The sequence below is a fragment of the Loxodonta africana genome, chromosome 15 (genome assembly GCF_030014295.1).
Source record: "Loxodonta africana isolate mLoxAfr1 chromosome 15, mLoxAfr1.hap2, whole genome shotgun sequence".
In the NCBI taxonomy this organism is placed as follows: Eukaryota; Metazoa; Chordata; class Mammalia; order Proboscidea; family Elephantidae; genus Loxodonta; species Loxodonta africana.
Window position 1 is genome coordinate 41,949,380 of NC_087356.1, and position 27,229 is coordinate 41,976,608.

Consider the following 27,229-nt stretch of genomic DNA (forward strand, 5'->3'; position numbering starts at 1 on the left):
GGAGAGTTCAGTTCTGACTGGCCTGTAGCCGGAGATAATGCACGTTAAGCACCTGGCTCTGAGCCACATTTCCGCAGCTCCTGTTTTTAAAGCAGCAACTCCTGGGAGCTCCTGAGGAGGAGGGCGGGGGAGGGAAAGAGGGGGAGGCGGTGGTGGCCGAGCTGCTTCTCCACACCTGGGCTGGGCCGGCCTGGCCAGACCTGAGGAATAGGAAAGGACGCTGTCGCACACTCCAGGGTACCCTTTCTGGTGATTCTCAGCCTTTGAGTAACGATGATGGTAATAATATTAGTTATATTATTGAGGATGTCCTTTAAGCTTTGGTGGTAAGACAACCAGTAAGGCAGAGTCGCCTTGCTCACAGGCCTGGGTTGGGAGCAGGAAACAAGGCCACTATAATGCACCAGGTTAGGCGCTGTCCCGGAGGTCTGGACAGCAGCTGAGGTCCCCAGGGGCCATGCGAAGGTAACGGTGTGTGCCAGGCAGGGAGGCCGTTCTCATCTGGGGATGATCCCGAGCCAGGGAAGGCATTTGAGCTGGGTGCAGCAGTCAGGTGTGTGTTCCCTTGCTGCCTTCTGGGGAGGGGACACTTTGTCAGTGATGACAGGTCCGAAGTGGCCTGGCTGCTCTTTGGAAGGATGTCTTGGGTGCAGACTTCCGTAGCTTCAGTGCTGGGCACAAACCAAGACGACACATTTGGTTTTGTTCTGGAGGCTCTGAATGGGCAGCTGGGGTCAGTGAGAGCAGAGGGTACTCTGAAGGGTCTCTTTCTTTGGGGAGGCTGATCCTGGGCCTCAGGAAGGACCCAGTGACGCCTGCTCCTCTGTGGCCTATTCTTGGAACCCTGGAGTGTGAGAGGCAGCTGAGTCCTAGAGCTCCCACCTGGCTGGACCCAAGCCCCGTGTGCAGGCACTGCCCTGGCCTTGGCCCTACCTACCAGGTACATAGTCGCCCCTGGGGCTGGTCTCCACTTCTGTAAAGTGAGCACTTATTGGGAGTCAAAGGCCCTTTTCAGTCTGACTTTCCAAGCTGTGGTCTTGCCTCACTTCAGGCCCTCTTTCTGCCTGAACAACTGACCCTGTGTTACCCTCCAGGAGCCCTGGTGGTGCAGTAGTTAAGTGCTCGGCTGCTAACTAAAAGGTTGGCGGTCCAAATCCACCAGCTGCTCCTGTGGCAGCCTGCTTTCGTAAAGATTACAGCCTTGGAAACCCTATGGGGCAGTTCTCTTCTGTCCTGCAGGGTTGCTATGAGTTGGAATCGACTTGACCGCATTAGGTTTGTTTTAACGGGTTTTGTATTACCCCCACTTCCTCTGGGCCCGTTACAGGCATTTCACACCGATTTGAAGGCCTGGAGGGCTGTTCTGATTGGAAAGGTCTCTAACAGAGACTGTGGGGACCCCAGTGCAATGCGCCCCAGGAGTACCGATAATACCTAACGTTTATAGGACATGTATTGTGTGGTAGCTGTGATGCTGAGTGTGTCCGCGGTCTCTCCTGGCTCGGTCCTCACAGCAACCCTCCGGTGGGTGCTAGTATTGCCCCTTGGGACAGATCAGGAAATGGAGGCCCAGAGAGCTCGAGGAGCTTGCCCGAGATCACCTAGCCAGAAAGCAGGGGATGCCCGCCTCCCTGTCCTGCCCCAAATGGAAGTGTGGCTGGTGAGTCCCCTGGGCCAAGTCACTGAGGTAGATACCATTTACTTCCAAAGCCTGTAGAGTTCCCCTACACTGAGATAAAAGAGGAGTGGGTGGCTGGGTGGGAAACCACCATCAAATTCCCTTCTAGTCTCAAAAACGGAGGCGATTTATTTTTCCAGGCATTCCAATTACATAGACGTTTGTCGCCAGCTGTTTGTTCTGACAGAGTGTTCTCTCAGCTGCTGTTTCTCCTCTCACATTTGACACCATGAGTCCACAAGTTCGGCAGAGGCTGGGCTGGAGGGATCCTTAGCTGGGGAGCCCCTCAGGTGCACTCAAAGCTGGCTTGCCCTGGACGCTGGCCTCTGATGTTCCGCTGGGGGTCCCGAGGTAGAATCGAGGCTGGAGCTGCTGAGTTCCTTTCTCCTTTCACTCTCTCCTCACCCTCTTTCGTCTTTTCTCCCTTGTCAGATTACTTCCCTCCTCACAGCACTCACAGATACCCACCCTTCTTCCCAGCAGTCAGCGTAGAATGACAACTCAGGGTCTCAGACACGGTGAGGAAGAACCAGCCATTCATGCTCAGAAAGTCATGGAGACATGGCCAGTCCCTCTGATGCTCTAACTGATACCCTTGCAGAGAGACCCTTCAGAGAACCCCCCCTTGAGCACCTCTTTGAGCCAAGATCCTCTCTGAACACCCTCAGCAGAGGCTCTGTGACCCTTGGTCCAGGACGCTGGAGAGAGACTATCTGTGTAGGGTGGGGGGTCAATTCAGGAGAAGCCTATGGTTCTTCTGGACTCTCTGTGGTGCTGTCATTAAGCTTTAAGGCACACGAGAGTATGCCTGGGAGACCCCCATCAACACTGTGAAGTAGGTGAAGTGTAGAGCTTTGGATTGGAGACCTGAGTTGGAGTCTGGGTGCTGATACTTCCTAGCTGTGTGAGCTTGGGCATGTTACATAAATTCTCTGATCCCTGGTTTCCCCATCCATAAGGTGGGGGCATATATTCCTTCCCCACCGCCTTGCTGAGAGGGTTAAACAGGATCCCATGTGAGAAAGGGCTGACATTTTCTCCTTGAGTGCCAGAAAGTAAATCTCACGAATTTACAGCTGCAGGATAACAGCTTACCGTGGAACCCCAGGAAGGAACCTCTCAGGAAAGGGCAGTGGCCCTGGTGCAAGGATGACTGGCCAGCCACAGGCAGATGATGAATAGTTCTGGGTGGGACTCTTCCCTCTGCAGCATTTCAGCCTGAACCCCTCGTCCTAGACCCTTAAAATGGGGCCTGAGTGCAACCAACTCAGGAACCCCTAGACTTTTAAAGTACATTGATTCATACCAAGGCACACGCATGCCATTTGGCTGCTTATGGTAATAATGCCAGTAAAGAGGCCACCAGCAGCTATTGCCTCCACCATGCTATGAGTGCCCACGGGGTGCCAGACACCTTGCCTACATTATCTCTACCGATTATCAGATTAATCCACAAGTTAGGACCACTTCCCCCATTCCACAGATGGGGAAACTGAGGCCAAGAGAAGGGCACAACTTGCCCAAGGCCATGCGGCCAGGAAGTGCTGGAGCTCAGTATCCAGCCTTGGTCTCTTCAGATTCAAACTCTGAGCTCTCCAGCTCCTGTGGATGCCAGAGCCTGTGCCTACCCGCTCCCCGGGGCTCACCCACTGCCCAGCACAATGGCTTGAGCCTGGGGAGGCCCCCAGCCAATGTGGGGTGCACAGCCTTGCCCGGAGCAAGCAGCCCTTATGTAAGCCACTCAGTGGCAGCACGTGGAGGCTCCATGGAGCTGCAGGGAGCCAATAGCTGGCTGGCGGTGGTGGGGGGTGGGGTGGCTGGGGGGGGTGTCATCAGCTCGGGGCACCCCCAGCGCTGCACCACCAGCAAGCCCTGACACCGGGTTAAGTCGCTTGGCAGCATCTGGCTGCAGCTGGGAGTGCGCCTGGTTCCCATTTGGGCGCTGTGGTTTTGATTAGCTGTTCTGTGAGGCGGGCCTGTTGGTGAGTCCATGGGAGCTCCGCTGGAACAGAGGGTCCCCCGCCCGGCCACCACGGCCCCCCCTCCTGGCAGGCCCAGACTCCAGATGTTCCGAGCGCTCGCTGGGAAGGCCTGCTGGCGCCACAGAGGGCAGAGGGCAGAGAAAGCACGCGAGCTGGAAGCCCAAGCACTCAGTCACCGCAGGCCTTGGCAGCCCGCCCGGCCCTCTGCTGGCACATTCCCCGGCTCTCCCCTGGCCATCTGTTCCCAAAAAACCCTTTCAGAGCCTCATCATCACTCAGGAACAACAGTGTGAGCAGCTGGTTTGGAGGAGCGGGGAAAACCGTGCAAAAGGCCCTTTGTGAGAGAGGAAACTTGCTTATGAATAACAGGGCTGGCCGCGGTAAAAGTTGGCGGCTAGGGTTCTGGTTGTTCAGGCGCCGCTGCCTTCTCTTCACTTTTTATCTCTGGTTTTATTTTCCCCTCCTGTTTTCTTTTAATGTTGTTTCTTCCTCTTCTTACACCAGTTGTGACTTTTTTCTTCCTTGAAGGTGCTTGAAGGCCCCCTAATTAGTTCTCCTGGACGCTGCAGAACTTTTTTTTTCCCCCTCAAAGCTGTTAAAATTGGAGATGGTTGAACGACTGCTTTCATAAAACCTCCGCTGGAGGGGACAGGCGAGAAAGGGGGCGTCTGGGAGGGCTCGGTGTGGCCAGGGCACAGGCTGATCCATGGTCATAAACCAGCACAGGCAGCAGAGAGTGTGGTTATACCCATCTCCCAGAATAAACAGCGACAGAAGCATGTGAACAGCATACGTGCAGAGGGAGGGTGGGAGGTGGAAGATAATGTGGATACCCCCTTCGGCTCATCAAAGAGCCGGGGGAGACGGTTTGGAGAACAGTCATATTAATAAACACCCCGGCGCCCGGCCCCTCAGCTGACTGCAGTATGACAGGCAGCCTTTTTTAAGAACCAGCGGCCGCCAGAGGCTTCTGGGAGACGTCTGCCTGGAATCTGGGCACCTCCTGGGAGCCGGCACTGGGCAGCCTGTCCGAGGCCAGTGGTAGGCTGGACAGGGCTGGCAACTGGAGGCCAGCACTGGGGAGAAAGGGGAAGAAGGGCAAGGCCTGCCTGCCTTCTCACACCCCTCCAGAGCCTCAGAGGAGGTGTTTGGTCAGGCTGCTAGGTGGGCAGTGGGAGAGGGGCAGCTTCCCTCACGTCAGGTGGTGGTGATGTGACTACAGGTCAGGGCAGGGGCTGGGGCCTTCCCCTTTCCCTTCCCAGTCCCCCGCGTCCCCTTCCATGACCCACATCCCTGCTTTCCCGTCAGACCCAAAAGCCCTGGCGGCCTCTCAGCCCGGCAATGGAAAAAGGCTGTCATTGCTGCTGTGGGTGGCCAGCTCTTCACTGCTCGTGGACCTGGGGCTCTGGAGGGCACTTTTGCATTCCATCTGCACTTTGGGCGGCCCCAGCGCCTCTTTCCTCCTGCCCTCTTCTCTGTTTTCCTCCCAGTCCTGGTTGACGAGATGGCAGCTCCGGAAGGACCCAATATTTGTGTTTATCACAACGGAAGGCACATTAATCTTGCCGTCTGAAGGGCTCAGCGCTGGCTGGTGGGGTCCTCCCCAGGAGGGGGGTGCTGCAGATGCTGTGGGCAGGTGTCTGGGTCCGTCAGCACTGCCCCAGGGGCTGTGTGGCTGTGTGGCCTTGGCCAAGTGTCTCAACCTCAAGGAGCCCGTTTAGCTACCGGGAAAATGCCCAACCTGCCTCCTGGCTCTGTCTAGGGAATCCCTGGGATAAAGGGTGTGAGATTGTTTTGCAAACTCAGCCCTCCCTCCCATGTCTTTGCCTGGGAAGTTGTCCTTCCGGGGCAGAGGTGAGAGGACCTGGGCCTGGAGGAGTGGCCACTGGTCCCAGACTTCCCGAGGGTTCCAGAGGACACGAGCAGAAGGACAGAGCTGTATACCCTCATCAGAGTGACCAGGCTGGCCCACCAACTACCCAGCCTTGAGCCCCTGCACCTGGCACAGTGGAGGGCAGGCCCAGAGGGGGCCAGAGGCCTGCTGTTGCCTACCTGTCCTACTCATCCCAGCAGACTGGAAACAACGGACCCTGCCTTCCGTAGGCTCCTCAGCATAAATGTTTCTAAAGGGCAAAGTAGAGAGCCTTTCCCTCCTTTAAGGCCTTCCCGTCCCCACTCTGAGTTCAGTTCCTCTGGCCATTTGGGGGCTGCCTTTTTTTTTTTTATTTGGCTTGGTCAGTGTCCACGAGAGCCCTTCCCAACAGCTTGCTGAAAGCCAGGCCTGACTGCCTCGAACCCTTGCTCAGTACTCCCCCCACCCCCCACCCAAGGGGCTTCCCACAGGCCAGGGTAGAGGACGGACCCCTTAACAGAACACCTGGCCCCCTCCCCCCGCCAGGGGCTTCCCATAGGCCAAGGTAGAAGACAGACCACTTAACAGAACACCTGACCACCTCTCCCTCCAGTGACCTGGTTCCAGCTGGTCAGGCCCAGCGTCCCAGTTTATACTCCAGCTACGTGGAACTCCTAGCCCAAAGGGGCTATTTTTGGCCTCTGTGCTCATGCTGTCCCTTCTGCCTGGTATGCCCTTCTCCCCTGTCTGCTTGGCTAACTCTTGCTCATTCTGGAAGCTCAGTTCTTCCTGGAAGCCCTCCCTGACCACCCCTACCCAGCCTCCTCCTCAGGGCCTCACTGCCCGTATCACAGTGATGGGTACAGTCTAATTCAATAGAGCATCATATGATATGCTATAAAATAACGATGCAGAATGTTACATGACACTGTTGCATTTGGCAGTATGTTTCATTGTATGTCATGACATTACATGATATTTTTAGGTGATATATTGTGTGATATTATATTACACTCATTACATCACATTCATTCCGCTACAGTCATTCCAGTACACACTGTTTGCTTGGCCCCCAGCTCTCTAGCTAGTCTCTGAGTCCTTTCATCTTTGTGTCCTAGCTTCTGGCACATAGTAGGCTCCCAAATGATAACACACTATCCCTTCAACTAAAATAAATCCACACAGCTGGTCTGTAGGCGAAGATTCTAAGAAAAGGTTAGCTAGGGGACCTCAGGACACAGCCAGGAAGATATTCCCGGGCTCCCCCAGGACCCTGTTCCACAAAGCTGCACCTCTTGTTCTCTTGAATCAGCAAGGAAAGCTTTGAGCCCCAGATAACTGAAAACCCTCACCCAGCAGCTTAAACTAATAGGGGCTTGAGTTTTGCACAGTTCAGAAGTCTGGAGGGAGGTGGCTGTTCTCACGGCTCCGTGGCTCCGAGATGGCCGGGCTTCTTTAGGTCTGTGCCTCATAGCTGCACGGTGGCTGCTGCAGCAAGCCCTTCATCCTCACACTGTGTCCAAGGGAGGGGCAAGGGCAGGGGTCTCGCTGGCAAGAGCCTTCCTCCTCACCAGGGCAGTCTTACCAGACACCCCTATCTTCACTCTAAGAGCATGCTGCCTGAACTGGAGGAAGAAATCAGGCCTATCAGCTGTCAAGGAGTCCCTGGGTAGTGCAAATGGTTAAGCGCTTGACTACTAATTGAAAGGCTGCTGGTTCAAACCCATCCAGAGGTGCCTTGGAAGAAAACCCTGGTGATGTGCTTCCAAAAGGTCACAGCCTTGAAAACCCCTTGGAGCCGTTCTGCTCTGCACACGTGGGGTTGCCTGCCATAAGTCGGAGTCAACTTGATGGCAGTGGGTTTGGTTTTCTGGTCAGCTAGGAGGGGCAGTAGGGTAATCAGCCACACGGCTCATCCCTGGGGGCTGACCCTGAGTTGCTACAGTCTAGTCTTCCCCTTTCAGGCCAGATAGTGGTGCTAACCAGAGTCCTGACCTTAATAACCTCAAGCCTCAGAGCCCCGCTTTCATGGGGCCCTGGTGATCACTGCAGCCCTGAGAAGTGGTGGCCAGTAGCCCTGTTTTTGGTTGATGGCACTGAGAACCTCACGGACTAGGCCAGGCCCGGTGGCCTCTGCACAGCACTTTACAGTTTATAGAGCCCTTCCATACTCGTTCTTTCCTTGAATCCCACAACCACCTCATGAGGTCCATTTTTGTTAACCATGTGAGCTGGAAGAGAAGGCTGGGTGGTAGAGAGGTGAAGTCACACAGGGTCACACAACAGGGCAGGGCAGGTGGGGCCTCAAAAACTGCCCACCCCCATGAAACAAGTGCTTCTGAGCCCAGGCCACCGTCCTCGTCTGCTCCCTCAGAGATGAGGTGTGAGCTGCGGGCTTGCTTTGTAACCTCAGGCTCCTGCCTTCTCTGGACTCCACTTTCCTTATAAATATAGATAAAGGTGTCCGTGTGTGAGGCTCAGGGAAATGATGGGTGAGGAGGGCTCTGTGACCTGTGGACACTGCACAGCCAGGAGGGGTGGCTGGTGGACTTCACTGGCCCACCAGCAAGGTGGCAGAGGGACCCGCGTGTCTCCTACCCACCGCGTGACTTGGAGAATGGATACCAGATTGGGGCTGCTCCCCGAGGACTTGATTCCATTGCCAGGCAGAGGGCACTGTCAGTCCCTCTACTGCGCGCATGTATGTGTGTGCATGCACACGCGTGCTGGGGCGTTAACAGGTACCATCTGTCAGCATCAGGTGAACAGCCTCCTGTCCAGGTGGGAAGGGAGTGCACACTGGGAGCTGGTCGGTGTTCTTTGAGGTTTTGAAAACTTGCCCCACTTAGGGATCAGGAGCCCTTCGAGATGGCCCGCCAGTTGCAGGGCAGGGCAAAGCCAGGCAGCTGGGCATCTGGAGGGCAGCCCTGGGGAGAGTGTGCTTGGAGCCCACCGGAAGCTGGAGAACAAAGACAAGGCATTGTTGAGAATCACCCGCCCCCCCAACAGTGATGAAGCTCAATGCCTGGTTTCCTGCCCATCCCCACCCCAATCACCTCATACACACAGAAGGTGGGTGGGCAGCAGCGGGGTTATTTGCAAAGGGCCCCCTCCCCCCACATGCTCACACAGCCGTTCTTTACTTACTCCATCCCTTCAGTTACATGAGCAGGAAAGATGAAGAAAGTGCGAAGGGTCCTGCATACTTATTTAGGAATAAGCATTTTTGAGTGTTGACTGTGTGCCAGGCACTGTTCTAGGTGCTGGGGTCACACCAGAGAACAGAATAAACAAAGGCCCCACCCTTTGGAATGTAGAGCTAACTCACATTTCCCGAAGGTCAAGTACAGTAATTCATAGGAGAGCCCCATTGGGCCTCCGTCAGAGCCCACTGCCCCTACCCTGAGCACTCTTCTTACAAGCTTGGCTCTCGGGAGTCTCAGATCAAATCAGCGGAAGGGAAACACTGAACTGCAGGGGAAAGATCAGCCCCTAGGGGCAGGTGCACTCACAGCACCCGCGATCACAGCCAGGAGTCTGATGTGTGGGAAGGAACAGAAAAACACTTCAGAGCAAAGCCAGAGCCCTAAAAAAGCCAAGAGGCTTGGGGCTGTTTAGTGTAGGGCCAGAGAACCCCGTAGCCTCAGGGACCTAGGGAGTATTTTGTCCACTGATGTTCCTGGGTTGACCTTGAGTTGTCCAGAGGAAGCTAAAGTACATTCAGTAACGTCTGACGGAGAATGCAGGGAAGTGCATTAGTCGTTTTGGCACAGAGAACACGAGGCTTCCTTTCTCTGTAGTGGCTCATACTCCTGGGATGCAGGGCTTGCCTGTCCTGCTCCCTGTGCTGTCTCCAGGGCTTGAGCGGAGACTGGCACGAACTGAATACTTGTCAAGTGAATGAAAGCATGAGAAAATGCGGTGTTTTCAGTTGTCTTCCACAAATATCTAACGGGCATCTGCTCAGTGCGAAGTGAGGTGCTGGAGATCAGAAGTGGAGATGCAGACCCCACCTTGAGGAGCTGATGGGCAATGGGGGACACTGAACTGGGGGTGTCTAACCTGAGCGCTTGGCTTTGCAGCTGTTAGGTTTTTCAGTCCTCACAGCAACCTTATGTGGTAGATGACTGCTATCATTTTATAGGTGACGGAAAGGAGGCACAGTCGGGGTTGAAATGGAGGCTGTCTGATGTCACAGCTGGCACATTTAACCACCATGAAGTATTACATGCCACTGGGGGTGTGTGTGCTTGTATGTGCGTGTGAGTATACGTGTGTGTGCCTGTGTGCATGTGTGTGTATGAAAAAATCATTTTTCTTCCTAGTTTTGGCCTCTCCCTTGTGCATCTGGAAGCTGCTTTTGGGGTGTCCTTGATGGGCAGGGGGCAGTGACCAAAGAGTGCAACCAGAGATGTTCAGCTTCCCTTGCCTGGATCCCACAGTGGATCCAGAATCTCCACCTAGGAGGGGCCAGGGATGATGAAAAGGCTAAAGAAGTGTTTTTCTTAAGACTGTGTTTGTATGGAACACACTGTTATTGCTGAAGTCATTTGATTATTTGGGCTGCCTAGGGGGCTATGGTGGTGCAGTGGTTAAGTGCTATGGCTCCTAACCAAAGATCGGCAGTTCAAATCCACCAGACGCTCCTTGGAAACCTTGTGGGACAATTTTACTCTGTCCTATAGGGTTGCTACAAGTTGGAGTTGACTCAACGGCAATGGGTTTGGCTTGGTTTGGTTAGGGGGCTATAGTTCCTGGATGGTGCAAATGGTTCACATGCTAGGCTGCTGACTGAAAGATTGGAGTTCAAGTCTACTCAGAGGCACCTTGGAAGAAAGGCCTGGCAATCTACTTCTGAAAAACAAGCCATTGAAAACCCTGTGGAGCACAGTCTACTCTGACACACATGGGGTTGCCAAGAGTCAGCGTCAACTTGACCACAAGTTGTTGGTTAGGGGGGCTCGTGGCCTCTCCCAGCCACCCCATGCTTGTCCCCACTGGTCCTGAAATGTTCACAGCTGGAGTCCCTCCTGGGGTCTCCTGGAGCCAGTGTGGTATTTGCAAAGGCCTGCTGGCCAGCGCTTTGGCCTAAATTGACTTGTCTCCCCCTGCTGTCAGTTTGCAGTAAGGATGGGGGAAGAGAGGCACTGTGAGGTGCAGGGGTGATGGGGTAGCAATTCCCAGCCGCTGAGGAAGCAGGCCTGATGGGGAGGGGGTGGGGCGAGAGTGGTTGTGTGTCTGTGTTTGTGTGTGTATGGAGTGTGTGTGGGCTGTGCGTGAGGGTCATGAGTCAGGGCCCACTGGGAAGCACCAAGTGAACAGAGCCTTCCTCACCTGGCTGGGCCACCTGTCCACCCAGCTGTCTGCTCCCCTCCAGCCTGGGAGCCTCCTCCCGTTAGGGGTAAGGTCACAGACTCCTTGAGCTTCTGGGGTCCAGAAGAGCAGCATGCAGCCAAGTAGAGCTGGCTGGAGAGCATCACAGAACAGGAAGCAGATGGGAAGCTGCAGACAGCTGGGCCTCAGGCCTCGCCCAGGACAGCTCAGCCCTCTGTACTGGATGGGGTGGGGTGAGGGCCAAGACAGACAGACAGACTGATGACATGGAGAGAAACACAGAGAGGCAGAGACCAAGAGAGAGTTGGCACAAAGACACACAGAGAGAGAATGGAGAGAGAAACAGAGTGGCCCACAGCTCCAGAAGCCGTCAGCCCAGTGGGGCCTCAGGTCTCTCTGACTGTCCCCTGCTGGGCCAGCAGGCTCCTCGTGAACTCTGGACCTGGCTCTGGGGGTGCTAGGCCTCCCACATCAGCTGCCTTTCCTTGGGCTCAAAGAGACGAAGGCTGAGATTTTCTTAGAACCCAGGAAGGTGGCAGCTGAATGGATGGCTTGGGGAACTGCCAGTTCTGAGGTCTCTAGGGGTTGTGCCTTGCTCTGCCATTTCCTAGCAGTGTGGCCTAGGGCAAGCGAGGTACCCACTCAGACCTCCATTTCCTCATCTGCAAAACTGAAGCACAACACCCACCTCACAGGAATCCTGTGAGGCAGTGTGTGCGAGAAAGCAGCATGGTGCTGCGAGGTAGCGCAGAGTCAGAAGCTTCTTCTCCCAGCCCTTGGGAAGATGGTGGTGCCAGGACTTGGTGGCCCCTTCCCTCAGGGAGCTGGTGGTGAAGTGTGGGGTGGGCGAGGGGATGATGGCAATCACACCAACAAATTCATGGCACCAAGGGATGTAGGAAGAGGTGGGATAAAGTGCTTTAGGAGTTCAGAGGAGAATCGGATTTTCCCCAGCTGGCTGTGGAGTGGGGGCTGGTGGGGTGAAGAGGTTGGACTTAAGCGGGCCTTCATTGTTCTGGACCGGGGAGACAGCAGTGACACAACTCTAGTTGGCCCTAGAACAGTGTGGGGTATCTGATAAGTAAGTGCTCAATAAATGCTTGCCCAGGATACCTGGGAGCCGGCTCCACCTCTAGTGTCTTAGCACGGGAAGAGGTCTGCGGGGTTTCCTGCTCTCATCCTCAACACTGGTGCAGCAGTTGTTTCTTACAGATAGGAAAGTGCTTCTGTATGCCATTGACTGCTCTGAGTTTTGGACATATCCACTGGCCTCAGTACGTGAGGAGTTTGGCCTGTCAGGCCCACCCACACTCCCTACCAGTTTATGCCCTGAGAAAGCTGGGGGCCTGCAGGGCAGGCAACTCCTTAGCACGAACAGCTCATCTGCACATCTAGCTACGCGCCCACGGCAATCTCAGTAGCCGCTGCTCCCTGCTGAGCAGCCTTGATGAGCACAAAAAGGAACGAGTGGGATTGGCAGCGTTTACCACCTTGAGTGGAGTCCCTGACTACTAACACACTCAGCTATTAATTGAAAGGTAGGAGGTTTGAGTCCACCCAGAGTCTCCTTAGAAGAGATGCCTGGCGATCTACTTCTGAAAAATCAGCCACTGAAAACCCTATGGAGCATAGTTCTAGTCTGACACACGTGGGGTCACCATAGTCAGAATCGACTTGATGGGCAGCTGGTACCAGCTGCAGTGGTTTCCAGCTTTTTCCTGTGGTTAGACGGTCAGCTGCCCTACAGCAGGGAAGCTTTAGCCCCAGGCCTTCCCCAGGCCTGGCAGCTAGTAGAAACTCAGTAAATGTCAAAAGAATGAAATTTTTTCCTGTTTCGTGCCCCCCAGAGAGACTCTGACCATAACATTGGAACTCTTAGATGCCTGGGACCCCGAGGGCCCTCCAAGCTGGGACACGCTGTGATCCTTGAGTCACACTATGTTCCCGCCCTCGGACAAATAGTAGCCAAGTCCAACTGCTCATAAATTTCCTGCCTGTCGCCCGTGGTGCCCAGGCCAGGCGGGGTGGGAGGTGCGGGGGGTGGACCGGCCTGTACCTGCTTCCAGTTCCCTGGGATATTTGGAGGCCAGAAGCCCAGTTCTGTGCCTGAGCCCAGAATAACCTCAGCAAAGCCTGGCCCTTGGAGAAGATGTTGTGCAAATAGGTCTGTCAAATGCAAAGATGTACAGACTTGAGCGTTTAAAGAAAAAATATAAACCAGCTTACAAGTCAGTTTGGGCGACAAAATTGCATTTTTATAAAATGCGATATATGAATATGTAAGCATAGGAAAAGTATGTGGGAAAATAGTCACCAAAATGTAATCAGTGATTTTCTCTAGGTGGAGGGATTGAGGCAAGTTAAACGTTTTCCTTCTGTTCACTCTTCTGTACTTTCTAATTCTTTTATAATTAACATATGCTGCCCAGATAATTTTAAAAGTTGTTTATTTTTAAAAATAATTGGTTGAAAGGAAATTGGTCAAGATGACAATTGCTCAGAAGTGACTATTTCTGGTTACTTGTTTTAAGACTTTTCAGCCCGTGATGCTGCTTCATGTTTTCAACTACCAGCTACTCAAACTGGGGACCCAACCCTTTGTGGGCATGTGTGCCAGCACCTTCGTGTGCTGCCCCTATGTGCCAGGACCTGCAAGGCAAAGCTCGATTGTCTCATCGGTTCTTTGCAAGCATCTATAAGATAGCTACTATTACTGTGCTCATTTTAAAGATGGGGAAACTGAGGCTGAGGGAGGTTAAACAGCCTGCCCAGGGCTCCATAGCTGGATGACTTTGGCGCCAAGATTAAGTCCAGTAGGAACCAAGAGCTAAACATGAGACCCCCTTTCTAGACTACGTATTGGTTGGTGTACTCACAAGTAAAAGGTAAAACAGTGCAGAATAAATTGGTTCTTGAAAAATATTTCTCCCATGCACTCCCTGCTTTTTTTCTCTCCATATTTTAATTTTAAAATAACACTTCAAATCTGACTGCTCTTTTTTAGGACAAAACAATTAAAAAAAAAACTGTCAGGCTTTCGATTCCATTGGATGCCTTTTTCTTCACATAGAAGGCTGTTTCTATCACCAAGGCCATATTTTCCAACTACTGATCCTTCTTCTTTGTTTCCAGCTTTCAAATTCCAATCACCAGCAGTTATCAATGCATCTTGATTGCATATTTGATCAACTTCACACTGCGAAAGCTGGTAAAAATCTTCGATTTCTTCATCGTTGGCATTAGCGGTTGGTGCATAAATTTGGATCATAGTCGTATTAACTGATCTTCCGTGTAAGCTTATGGATATTAGCCTATCACTGACAGTGTTGTATTTCAGGATAGATCTTGAAATGTTCTTTCTGACAATGAACGCGATGACGTTCTTCTTCAATTTGCCATTCCTGGCATAGAAGCGACATAGGAGATTGCGTGATAGAATTTTGCAAGACCAACTGCTTATTCATTGACAGTACCTTTTTTCAACAACATAATGGTGATTTGTACTTGTGGACCTTGCTCGATGAAATACACAAGGATCAGATTGACTACATCTGTGGAAAGCAATGATGGAGAAGCTTAATATCATTAGTCAGAACAAAACCAGGGGCTGACTATGGAACAGACCATCAATTACTCACATGCAAGTTCAAATTGAAGCTGAAGAAAATTAAAACTTAAAAATTAAGTCCAAGATAGCCAAAGGATGATTTTGAGTATGTCCCACCTGAATTTAGAGACATTCTCAAGAACAGATTTGATACATTGAATACTAATGACCAAAGACCAGATGAGTTGTGGATGACGTCGAGGGCATCATACATGAAGAAAGCAAAAGATCATTAAAAAGATGTTGCTGTTGTTGTTAGGTGCCGTCGAGTCGGTTCCAACTCATAGCGACCCTATGCACAACAGAATGAAACATTGCCCGGTCCTGCACCATCCTTACAATCGTTGTTATGCTTCAGCTCATTGTTGCAGCCACTGTGTCAATCCACCTTGTTGAGGGTCTTCCTCTTTTCCGCTGACCCTGTACTCTGCCAAGCATGATGTCCTTCTCCAGGGACTGATCCTTCCTGACAACATGTCCAAAGTATGTAAGATGCAGTCTCGCCATCCTTGCTTCTAAGGAGCATTCTGGTTGTACTTCTTCTAAGACAGATTTGTTCGTTCTTTTGGCAGTCCATGGTATATTCAATATTCTTTACCAGCACCACAATTCAAAGGCGTCAGCTCTTCTTTGGTCTTCCTTATTCATTGTCCAGCTTTCACATGCATATAATGCGATTGAAAATATCATGGCTTGGTTCAGGTGCACCTTAGTCTTCAGGGTGACATCTTTGCTCTTCAACACTTTGAAGAGGTCCTTTGCAGCAGATTCGCCCAATGCAGTGCGTCTTTTGATTTCTTGACTGCTGCTTCCATGGCTGTTGATTGTGGATCCAGGTAAAATGAAATCCTTGACAACTTCAGTCTTTTCTTCGTTTATCATGATGTTGCTCGTTGGTCCAGTCATGAGGATTTTAGTTTTCTTTATGTTGAGGTGTAATCCATACTGAAGGCTGTGGTCTTTGATCTTTATTAGTAAGTGCTTCAAGTCCTCTTCACTTTCAGCAAGCAAGGTTGTGTCATCTGCATAACGCAAGTTGTTAATGAGTCTTCCTCCAATCCTGATGCCCCGTTCTTCTTCATATAGTCCAGCTTCTCGTACTATTTGTTCAGCATACAGATTAAATAGGTATGGTGAAAGGATACAACCCTGACGCACACCTTTTCTGACTTTAAACCAATCAGTATTCCCTTGTTCTGTCCGAACAGCTGCCTCTTGATCTATGTAAAGGTTCGTCATGAGCACAATTAAGTATTCTGGAATTCCCATTCTTCACAGTGTTATCCATACTTTGTTATGATCCACACAGTTGAATGCCTTTGCCTAGTCAATAAAACACAGGTAAACATCCTTCTGGTATTCTCTGCTTTCAGCCAGGATCCGTCTGACATCAGCAATGATATCCCTGGCTCCACGTCCTCTTCTGAAACCGCCCTGAATTTCTGGCAGTTCCCTGTCGATATACTGCTGCAGCCGTTCTTGAATGATCTTCAGCAGAATTTTGCTTGCACGTGATATTAATGATATTGTTCTATAATTTCCACGTTAGGTTGGATCATCTTTCTTGAGAATAGGCATAAATATGGATCTCTTCCAATCAGTTGGCCAGGAAGCTGTCTTCCATATTTCTTGGCATAGACGAGTGCGTACTTCCAGCACTGCATCTGTTTGTTGAAACATCTCAATTGATATTCCATCAATTCCTGGAGCCTTGTTTTTCCCCAATGCCTTCAGAGCAGCTTGGACTTCTTCCTTCAGTACCATTGGTTCCTGATCATATGCCACCTCTTGAAATGGTTGAATATCGACTAATTCTTTATGGTATAATGACTCTGTGTATTCCTTCCATCTTCTTTTGATGCTTCCCGCATCATTTAATATTTTCCCCAAGGAATCCTTCACTATTGCAACTCGAGGCTTGAATTTTTTCTTCAGTTCTTTCAGCTTGAGAAATGCCAAGTGTGTTCTTCCCTTTTGGTTTTCCATCTCCAGCTCTTTGCACATGTCATTATAATACTTTTTTTTTTTTGTCTTCTCGAGAGGCCCTTTGAAATCTTCTGTTCAGTTCTTTTACTTCATGAATTCTTCCTTTTACTTTAGCTGCTTGACACTCAAGAGCAAGTTTCAGAGTCTCCTCTGACATCCATCTTGGTCTTTTCTTTCTTTCCTGTGTTTTCAGTGACCTCTTGCTGTCTTCATGGATGATGTCCTTGATGTCATTCCACAACTCGTCTGGTCTGTGGTCACTAGTGTTCAATGCACCAAATCTATTCTTGAGATGGTCTCTAAATTCAGGTGGGATATATTCAAGGTCATATTTTGGCTCTCGTGGACTTGCTCTGATTTTCTTCAGTTTCAGCTTGAACTTGCATATAAGCAGTTGATGGTCTGTTCCACAGTCAGCCCCTGGCCTTGTTCTGACTGATGATATTGAGCTTTTCCATTGTCTCTTTCCACAGACAGTCAATTTGATTTCTGTGTGTTCCATCTGGTGAGGTCCATGTGTATAGTCGCCGTTTATGCTGGTGAAATAAGGTATTTGCAATGAAGAAGTCGTCGGTCTTGCAAAATTCTATCATTCCATCTCCAGCATTGTTTCTATCACCAAAGCCATATTTTCCAACTACCGATCCTTCTTCTTTGTTTCCAACTTTTGCATTCCAATCTCCAGTAGTTATCAATGCATCTTGATTGCAGCATTTCAGACTGCAGCAGCTGATAAATATCTTCTATTTCTTCATCTTTGGCCCTAGTGGTTGGTGCGTAAATTTGAATAATAGCCATATTAACTGGTCTTCCTTCTAGTCGTATGGATATTATCCTATCACTGACAGTCTTGTACTTCAGGATAGATCTTGAAACGTTTTTTTTGATGATGAATGCAACATCGAGTTGTCATTCCCAGCATAGTAGACTATATGATTGTCCGATTCAAAAAGATAGAAAAGAAAAAGAAAAGGATCAAAATGGATGTCAGGGGAGACTCTGAAACTTGCTCTTGAACATAAGTAGTTAAAATGAAAGGAAGAAATGATGAAGTAAAAGAGCTGAACAGATGATTTCAAAGGGCAGATGGAAAAGACAAAGTAAAGTATTATAATGAAATGTGCAAAAACCTGGAGATAGAAAACCAAAAGGGAAGAACATGCATAGCATTTCTCAAGCTGAAAGAACTGAAGAATAAATTCAAGCCTTGAGTTGCAATATTGTAGGATTCTATGGGCGAAATGTTAAACAACTCAGAGAACATCAAAAGAAGATGGAAGGAATACATGGAGTCACTGTACCAAAAACAATTGGTCGATGTTCAACCATTTCAGGAGGTAGCATATGATCAAGAACTTATGATACTGAAGGAAGAAGTCCAAGCTGCACTGAAGGCATTGTCAAAAAACAAGTTTCCAGGAATTGATGGAATACCAATTGAGATATTTCAACAAATGGATGCAAGGCTGGAAGCACTCACTTGTCCATACCAAGAAATTTGGAAGACAGCTACCTGGCCAACCAGCTGAAATAGATCCTGTGCCCATTCCAAAGAAAGGTGATGTAATGGAATGCTAAATTATTGGACAACATCATTAATATCACATGCAAGTAAAACTATGCTGAAGATAATCCAAAAATGATTGTAGCAGTACATCAACAGGGAACTGCCAGAAATTCAAGCCAGATTCAGACTCTGTTTTATTGACTATGCGAAGGCATTCAACTGCATGGATTGTAACAAATTATGGATAGAATTTCGAAGAATGGGAATTCCAGAATATTTAATTGTGCTTATGTGGAACCTGTACATAGATCAACAGGCAGTCATTTGAACAGAATGAGGGGATACTGTGTGGTTTAAAATTAGGAAAGTTGTACGTCAAGGATGTATCCTTTCACCATACTTATTCAGTCTGTATGCTGAGCAAATAATCCAAGAAGCTGGACTATATGAAGAAGGATGTGTCATCAGGATTGGAGGAAGATTCAATAATATGTGGTATATAGATGACACAACTTTCCTTGCTGGAAGTGAAGAGGACTTGAAGCACTTACTGATGAAGATCAAAGACCACAGCCTTCGGTATGGATTACAGCTTAACATCAAGAAAACAAAAACCCTTGCAACTGGACCAATAAGCAACATCCTAATAAACAGAGAAAATATTGAAGTTGTCAAGGATTTCATTTTACTTGGATCCACAATCAACACCCATGGAAGCAGCAGTCAAGAAATCAGAAGATGCATTGCGTTGGGCAAATCTGCTGCAAAAGGCCTCTTTAAAGTGTTCAAAAGCAAAGATGTCACTGTGAGGACTAAGGTACACCTGACCTAAGCCATGGTATTTTCAATTGCATCATATGCATGCGAAAGCTGGATAATCAATAAGGAAGACAGGAGAAGAATTGATGCCTTTGAATTATGGTGTTGGCGAAGAATATTGAATATACTATGGACTGCCTGAAGAATGAACAAATCTGTCTTGGAAGAAGTACAGCCAGAATGCTCCTTAGAAGCTAGACTTCCATGTACATTGGACATGTTGTTAGGAGGGACCAATCCCTGGAGAAGGACATCATGCTTGGTAAAATGGAGGGTCGGTGAAAAAAGAGGAAGACCCTCAATGAGATGGATTGACACAATGGCTGCAACAATGGGCTGAAGCATAGCAATGATTGTGAGGATGGTGCAGGACCAGGCAGTTTTTCATTCTGTTGTGTATGGGGTTGTCATGAGTCGAAATCAACTGGATAGCACCTAACAACAACAACAAGAAGACTGTATCAAAATTGCTTTAATATAGAAAAATGTAATGCTTTAATATAGTTAAAAAAACGGTTGAATAAATAGAGTGGATGTCATTGACTAAAAACAAATTTTAAAGGTAAAATAACTCAGGAGGCAGTTAGACATAAAAAGACATACACTTTCTAAATGCCCCCAAACTGGAGGAATAACCTGCAGGACACAGAAGTGATCAGGAAAGGAAAATAATTCACTGGAAGCCAGAGACAAACTTAGTAAGCAAAGGAGAAAAAATGGACTGAAATATCTATTAGAAATAAGAAACCAGGGAATGCTGGAATTGAACAAAAAACAAAATGAGGCAAAATTGTTCCAGGGTTCACAAAAATTCACCTAAGGTATAGGTTCATTAAAAAAAATGCTCAATGTTACATTTGACATAGGAAAAATTATCCCACAGCATATGTACACAGCAATTAAGAGCTGGGCTGCTAACCAAAAGGTCAGCAGTTCGAATCCACCAGCAGCTTCTTGGAAACCCTTTGGGGCAGTTCTACTCTGGCCTATAGGGTCACTATGAGTCCAGATAGACTGTATGGCAACGGGTCTCTCTCACAGGTATATAAAGACTGCAGTAAAAAAAAAATACCTGTGGGTGGAAATATTTATTCACTCATCCCACGAATACTTACTGAGATTGTTCTGTGTGCTAGGCACTGGGGCTGCACCAGCGGAAAAAACAGACCAAGTCTCTGTTCTGGTGGAGTTGACATTCTGACTACAAACAAGCCAACAGTTTATAAAAAGATGATTTCTGGTTGTGATAAATCAGCCAATTTGCCACACTGACCAGATCACTTTTCAGAGCCTTTAAAATGCAAATACAGTAAAACCTGCGAAAGCTGGAACCTGTATAAGACGGAAATCTGTCAGAGAATGGGAACTCAAACATTTCCCACTAAAATGAGCAATAGAAAAGTGATAAGACTGCACCCTGTCGAAGGCGGAAAACTTGTGAGGCCCAGAAAAACAAGACAGTCCCCTCAAGTTCGGGCTCTCACAGGTTTACTGTAGTGACTTTCCAAGATAGAACCAAAGCCTGTGGTGTTCCCCAAACTCATTTAGTCATGGGCTGCGTAATGGGCTGCTTCACTGGCTAGTGCTCTGCAGAGCACCCATTGAGGGATGCCTTTCCACTTACAGCCCTGTCTGTACCAGTGAGGGAATGAAAGCACAGAGCGAAAGGCCACATAGCCGGTTAATCGTAGAGATGGCTCTGGCACCTAAGGCCTCAGCGCTCTTCCCACCATGCCCCAACAGACTGAAGGCTTCCTGGGGCCAGTGCAGCCTGTGCTGGGATTCCAGGGCCGAGGTGGGGGATGGGAGCACAGTCCAGTGCAGACACCAGGGAAAGGGTGGGGTCCAGGATCTGTGATTCTGCAGGTCAGGCCTTGATGAGAGAAACCTCCCCTCCCTCACTCTCGGGAGGTGGAAGTGCCTTCAGCAGGTCTGGGCGCTGATAGAGGGCTGGGACTGTACTCAGGCAGCCCGCTGCCTCTACAGTACGTCCAGGAGTACGTCTGCAGCCGCCCCAGCCCCTCCTTCCCCCAAACCACAGGCAGATTGAACAAGAAAGCAACTGCGGGGGCCAAGTCCACGCCAGAGCCCGCCCAGGCGGCCAGCGCCGGCATGACGCGGCTGTAAATCACCCTGCGGACCACAGACCCAGTGCCATCCCCACGGGTTTCCTTTCCGCTTCTTAATCCTCCTCCTCAGACTCAGTAACAAAAAGCAGATTCCTGCTGGGGCCAGCCACGCACAGTGAGCTCTGAGAATGTGAGCCTGGGATTTACCACATCAAGACGCTCCCTCCTCTCACTTTTCCTTTCCCCTTCTTAGCCACTATTAGCTGAGAAAACTCCTCCTCCTGGCCTGGTTCCCTTGGGCCTCCTCGAACCCCACTCACGCCTTGCACCTGGCTGTGGGCCGAGCATGGCTGCCACAGGCCTGCAAGGCTCACCAGGGCCTGTGGTTGCCAGGCCCTCCAAGCTCACGGTTTGGCTGCATCCTGCCTCCCCAATCCTCCATTTCAGCAACAGCAGCCTCTGTGTGGTAGAATAAATATTGCTGATCTGGGTTCAAGTGCTTGTGCTGCCAACCTCTGGCACCTCCTTCCCTGGGCTTGCCACAGCTCACCTTTATGAGGGTGTGAGGAAGCACAGGGTGTGAAGAAGCACAGGGCATGAGGAAGTACGGGGCGCAAGGAAGCATGGGGTGTGAGGAAGCACAGGGCGTGAGGAAGCACAGGGCGTGAGGAAGTACAGGGCCCGAGGAAATGCAGGGCGTGAGGAGGTGCAGGGTGTGAGGAGGTAGAAGGTGTGAGGAAGCACTCTGGCAAGCGGGAGGAGCCTGACGTTTGTCTTTTTAGAAAAGTCCTTAGCTCTTCACTCAGGGTTGTTGCAAGAATCAAAAAAGTATTTGGAACTGCTTTATTAGGGGTGTGCTGTACCAGGTTAAGGGACTGTTATAAACCCTATGGAGCACAGTTCTGTTTTGACTCACATGGGATTACCATGAGTCAGAATCAACTCAACGGCGGCTAGGTTTTTTTTTTTTTTTAATTATTACAATTTGCATGGTCTGGATGGATTTGGAGGTCTGTGGGCAGCACAAATGGTTTGCTCTCTATTACCTAAAGGTTGGAAGTTCCACCCCACCTAGCGGCACCACATAGAAAGGCTGGCAGTCTGCTTCCATAAAGAGTAAAGAAAACCCTATGGAGCTCAGTTCTACTGTGTAACACATTGGGTCGCCATGAGTTGGAATTGACTCAATGGCAATGGGTTTTTTTTTTTGGATGAACTTGAACCCTTTCCTTAGAGTGGCTAAAGCGCCAGTGGTACCTGACCTTTTTCCATCTCCTGTCCCCTCCTGGTAGCAAGTCATACCCTCTGGTCAATTTTCTTAAGAGCAGAACCAAGTTCAGCTGCCAGAGCAAAGATATTGGACATCAGAGCTGCAAGGTACTTAGAGATGGCTCGACCAGCGGGTTCCCTATTATGGTCCCTACCCCCTCGGTCTTACAGATGTCCCCAGTCCCAGGGAATGGAGTAAGACTCTGTGCCCCTTTCTCTCTGTGTCCCCTCACCCTACTACCTCACGTAGACCAGAATTAGGTTTATCTGTTTTCTGTGTTAGGGTTCCACAGGTCAGATTTTGTTTTGACTGCTTACAAGAAAGTTTGAAAATTACTGACTTACTTCTACCTGTTGTTTTATAGATGAGGAAACTAAGGCCCAGAGAAGTTAAGTGACTTGCCCCAGGTCATCCAGCTTGCTTGCAACTAGAGCCAGTCTTTTGACTCCTGGTATAATGTTCTTGTCTGAAGAGTATAGAGGAAGAGATGCAGACAGGCCATTCCCATGGGGGCTGACCAGCCCTGCTTAGCCGGGGTAGGGGTGGACCTGACTCTGAGATCCCTCAGAGATGTGACCTGGGGGTTGTGGTATCAGCACCAGAAGTCCCTGAACTTCCAGTGGGAGGGGGGCTCTGGCTCCCTCTATCTCCTCGGCCCTGCCTGTTCCCCCCAAACCAACAAACACAGCAGTGGCTCTGAGATACACAAGTAGGGGTTAATGGGAGCCGAATGGGCTCTGGAGGCAGCCACACCTGGGCCCAAATCCAGGCTCTACCACTTACCTAACCCCTCGGGGTGCATCTCCTGCCGGAGGCTGCTATGAGGATTAACCGAGGGGAGTTGGCATGGGTGCTGGTGCCTGGTTAACCCTCCTCAAACTGGAGTCATGACGAGTCAGGCTGTTACTGATGGTCATTTCTTTCAGGAGTGACTACCGCAGACTAGACCAAGGATGCTGCTGTGGGCCTTTTTCCAGTCAGGCCTGAGGAGAAGGTGCACTCGCCAAGTCCAGCCTCAACTCCTCTGCAAGATGCCGTCATATGCTCAGACCACTGCCTCTTGGGGCTGGACATGAACATGCCTGCTTCTCTTTCACCCTCCTCCCCTCACCGAGCCACTCAGTGGCTAATTTACACTCTTCCCTCTGCCCAGTGGGGAGGGGAGAGCTAGCCTTCCTCTTGCCTGAGGCACACTGTCCAGCTGCAGAAATTCATTGCCAAAGATTCGACACAGACACTGTTCAAAACAGTGTGAGAAAACCCAAAAAACAGAAACCACACTGTTGCTCCATCACTTTTGCTCCATCTGTTGCCTGAGTCCCATCTCAAGCCAAAGACATGCCAGCAATTCCATGAGGACCACGTGGAAGGATGGACATTTGGTGACAATTGGAAACATCAGACCTCTGACTCAACACTCTTCTTCTGTGCTGGGCCCTTGAGCTGGCTGGGGGCAAGATGAGCCTTCGGAGTGCTGGAGAGGGAGAATGGGGGAGCCAGGGAAGATAAGGAGTAGGGTCTGAGGTCCCTGACCCCTTCTCTCCCTCTCACTGGGTGCCCAGGCCTTCTGGTCCTGATTCTCAAGGTTTGCTGAGCTCAGGTTCCTTCTTGGGCCCTGAGCATCATGGGAAAGGAGTCAGGAGAGAAGAAGCAATATTGACCACCCCATTCCCCACCCCAGGGACTTGCCCTAAAGAAACCTGCCTGAGGACCTTCGCTTCCTCAATCAGCCCAGCCAGCCATTCCTCACCAGTGGCCTCATGGCTGGGCTAACAAGATGGCACCCTGCTTGGAGGCCAACTGTCTGTTACAGGTTGTGCAGGAGGGGCAGAAGGAGGAAGGGACCAGGGGAATGGGCCAGTATGTGCGTGTATGGGGGTACATGTTCAAAGCCAAGGCCTGCTCCTTCCTTGTGCTCAAAAGGCCAAAGCTTTTCACATCTGTGCTCAAACGTCTGCTTCAAATTGAAGTAAAAGCCCCAACATGTAAAGAACATACTTGTTGTGTTGAGTGGACTCCATGGGTGACCAGGGCATGGTCTCTGCCTAGAGGTATGGGGCATGGTCTCTGCCTAGAGATGTTGAGCCCTTCAGAGAAGTGGGCAGTGTGTGAGTGGTAGTGTGTGGGGCCATGTAGGGGTGTGGCAGCGGTGGGGGGGTGGTGGTGGTGGCCTCGGCCTGGGTTTGTGACCAGGAGGCCTAGACAGAAACACATCATACCTCACATAATTCTTACCATGAGTTTATGAGGTGGCTGCTGTTATTATTAATCCCATTTTACAGATGAAGAAACAGAGGCCCCAGGGACACAGGGCTAGTCAGTGGCAGAGCCAGTACTCAAATCAGGGCGTCCTCACTCTAAATCCTGGGCTCTTGCCTCTTCCCAGTGCCGTGACCCAGTCGTACCTGAAGTCTTTGTGTGGCCACTGTCATGTCACTCTGCTTCAGTGGCCCTCAGTCTTCCAGTCTAAAATGGACAGCCAAGGCCCATTGGGGTTGGGGGGTGGGGTGGTGGTGGTAAGAAGTTAAGAAGTAGGAAAGGACTGTCAAGACAGAAGGGCTGTGTAGGAGGGACACGGCTGCCCGTAGAGCAGGATTCACAGCCTGGCCCTTGGTTTTACCTTGGTGTTGCCCTTTCTTCCCTATTCCTCAGGCCCCTGGGCTGAGGCAGGGGCTGGCGCTGGAGTGTCTGCAGGCAGAGCTGGCTGTAGGGAGCCTCTTCCCCTTGCACTAGGGGCTGTGGGCCTTGGAGAAGTCCAGGCATAGCCCTTTGCCAAGGACCAAGGTATGTGGGCTGGTCTAGGTTCCTTGGGCTGGGAGATCAGGGGACCTCAGAGCAAGGTGCTCTGGAAGTAGGCCAGACAGAGTGGGCTTGGAATGGAGCTGAGAGGGGCCAGTTTGGAAGGGCCAGTCAACCTGGGACCCCAGGTATAGGTCCCAGCTCACTCAATTGTCCTTCTGAGCCTCCGAGTAACTCTGGTGGCACTTCCTGGAGCAGCAGGAAATATGGACCAACCAGCGTCAAACTTGTTGACATAGAAGGGCCCTTTCTGTTAACAAAGAGTGGGGGCACCTCCACTCTGCTGCCAAGACAGCTGACCTGTGGCCTCACCACCCAGAGACAACCAAGCTTCACTCCCACCCCTCTCCTGCTCATAGCCTTCATTACACGCTTTCCTGTCATTCTGAATCAGACACTCAGCTAGATGGTGGGAATAGAGAGATGAACCCTGTGGTGTGCCTATCTTCACAGAGCTCATGGTTCTGTACAGGGGGCCAGATAAACAAGCAAATAATTATTATACAGCCAGATGACTAAGGTGGCTTTGGGATTTTCGGGAAAGGACCAAACTCTCCCCGGGGGTATCTGGAAAGGCTGTCTGGAAAGGCGCTACGTGAGTTGGATCTTGAAGGATGAATAGGGATTTTCTGAGCAGAGCAATGGGGGAAAGGCTTTCTATGCAGAGGGGTACTCAGCCTTGGCAGGACAGTGGGATAACCTGAGGAGATTATTAAATGCTAATATAAAGTACTAATGTTGAAGTCTCATTTCTAGAAATTCTGATGTGCTGGAATGGAGTGTGATCTGGGCATTGGGTTTTGTTTGTTTGTTTGTTTTAACAAAGAGAAATTTATTTTCTCACAGTCTAGTAGGCTAGAAGTCCAAATTCAGGCCATCAGCTCCAGGGGAAGCCTTTCTCTATCTGTCGGTTCTGGAGGAAAGTCCTTCTCATCAGTCTTCCCCTGGACTAGGAGCTTCTCCATGCAGGAACCGCGGGTCCAAAGGACACGCTCTGCTTTCAGTGCTTCTTTCTTGGTGGTATGAGGTCCCCTGGGCATTGGGATTTTTAAAAGCTCCTCACTTGATTATAATGTGCAAGCAATACTGAGGACCACTGGTCCAGGAGGGCTCTGGCCTCTGACTAGAAAGGATTTAGAACCACTGATATGGGATACAGGCTGCGCTGAAATGTGGATGGAAGACACACACGCACACACATATATAAAAAACTCCTTACTGTCAAGTCGGTTCCAACTCATAACGATCCTATAGGACAGAGAAGAATGGCCTCAAGGGTTGCCAAGGCTGTAAATCTTTATGGAAGCAGACTGCCACATCTTTCTCCCGTAGAGCAGTTGGTGGGTTTGAACTGACAACTTTTTGCTTAGCAGCCAAGCGTTTAACCGCTGTGCCACCAGGGCTTCTCAGACATGTATATGTATATAGGTATGTATGTATATTAATGATGAAAAATACATGCTTTTCCTCCCCTTTTCCGGCTTCCTCCCCAGCACAGCAGTTTGTGTTTTTATGCACATGTGCACACACACACACACATACATCCTGCATGTCACACGCACACACAAATACACCCCTCATGTGTGCACACACACCTATACACCCTTCATGTGTGCACACACACATACATCCCTTGTGTGCGCACACACACACCCCTCGTGTGTGTGCACACATATACACTCCTCGTGTGCACATACACAGATACACCCATCTTGTGTGCACACATACATATATACCCCTAATGCGTGTGGATACATATATACCCCTCATATGTGTGGACACACATATATACCCCTCATGTGTACACACACATACACATATACACCCCTCATGTGCACACACACACAATACACCCCTCATGTGCGCACACACACACCCAGACTCACACTTGCCTGTGTTCCCAGTTAAGAGAAACTCTTTTCAGATAGATTCACATTTTATCGACAGTCTTCTAAACAGCTTTATGTAAGCAGCCATGCAGGAAGACCTACATTAAAATACAAATTACAAAGAGCTCCCTGGCCGGGTCTTGTGGGGGCATTTCCAGTCCAGCCAGGCGTTTTGTGGTTATAGAGCTGCCTGCAGATTTGTTTGTGGCACTCTCTCCTTGCTTCATTGTTTGCTCTGGGTCCTGGCCCCACATGTCAGCCATGATTCATCAGGCCCTGGCCACAGGGCGACAAGGGGGCCCTCTCCAGGGGCGCATGGAACCTGCCTGAGTGTGTCCACATGGGAATCCCATGTGTGTACACACATGCTGTGTGTGCCTCTGTGTGCATGCCTGGGTCCTGCAGCATGCATGCTTCCTGCTCTCCGCAGGAAAAGA

General features: G+C 50.1%; 1 protein-coding gene across 1 annotated transcript in view; it reads left to right on the plus strand.

Annotated features, from left to right (window-relative positions):
- The window catches only part of ATOH8 (atonal bHLH transcription factor 8), a 43,613-nt gene extending 16,823 nt beyond the window's left edge, over positions 1-26,790 (plus strand). Inside the window, exon 3 of the mRNA XM_003420407.4 lies at positions 23,031-26,790. Coding sequence (XP_003420455.3) covers positions 23,031-23,036 — 6 coding nt within the window. The 3' untranslated portion in view covers positions 23,037-26,790. The remainder of the gene's footprint in view (positions 1-23,030) is intronic.
- The last annotated feature ends 439 nt before the right edge of the window (positions 26,791-27,229 follow it).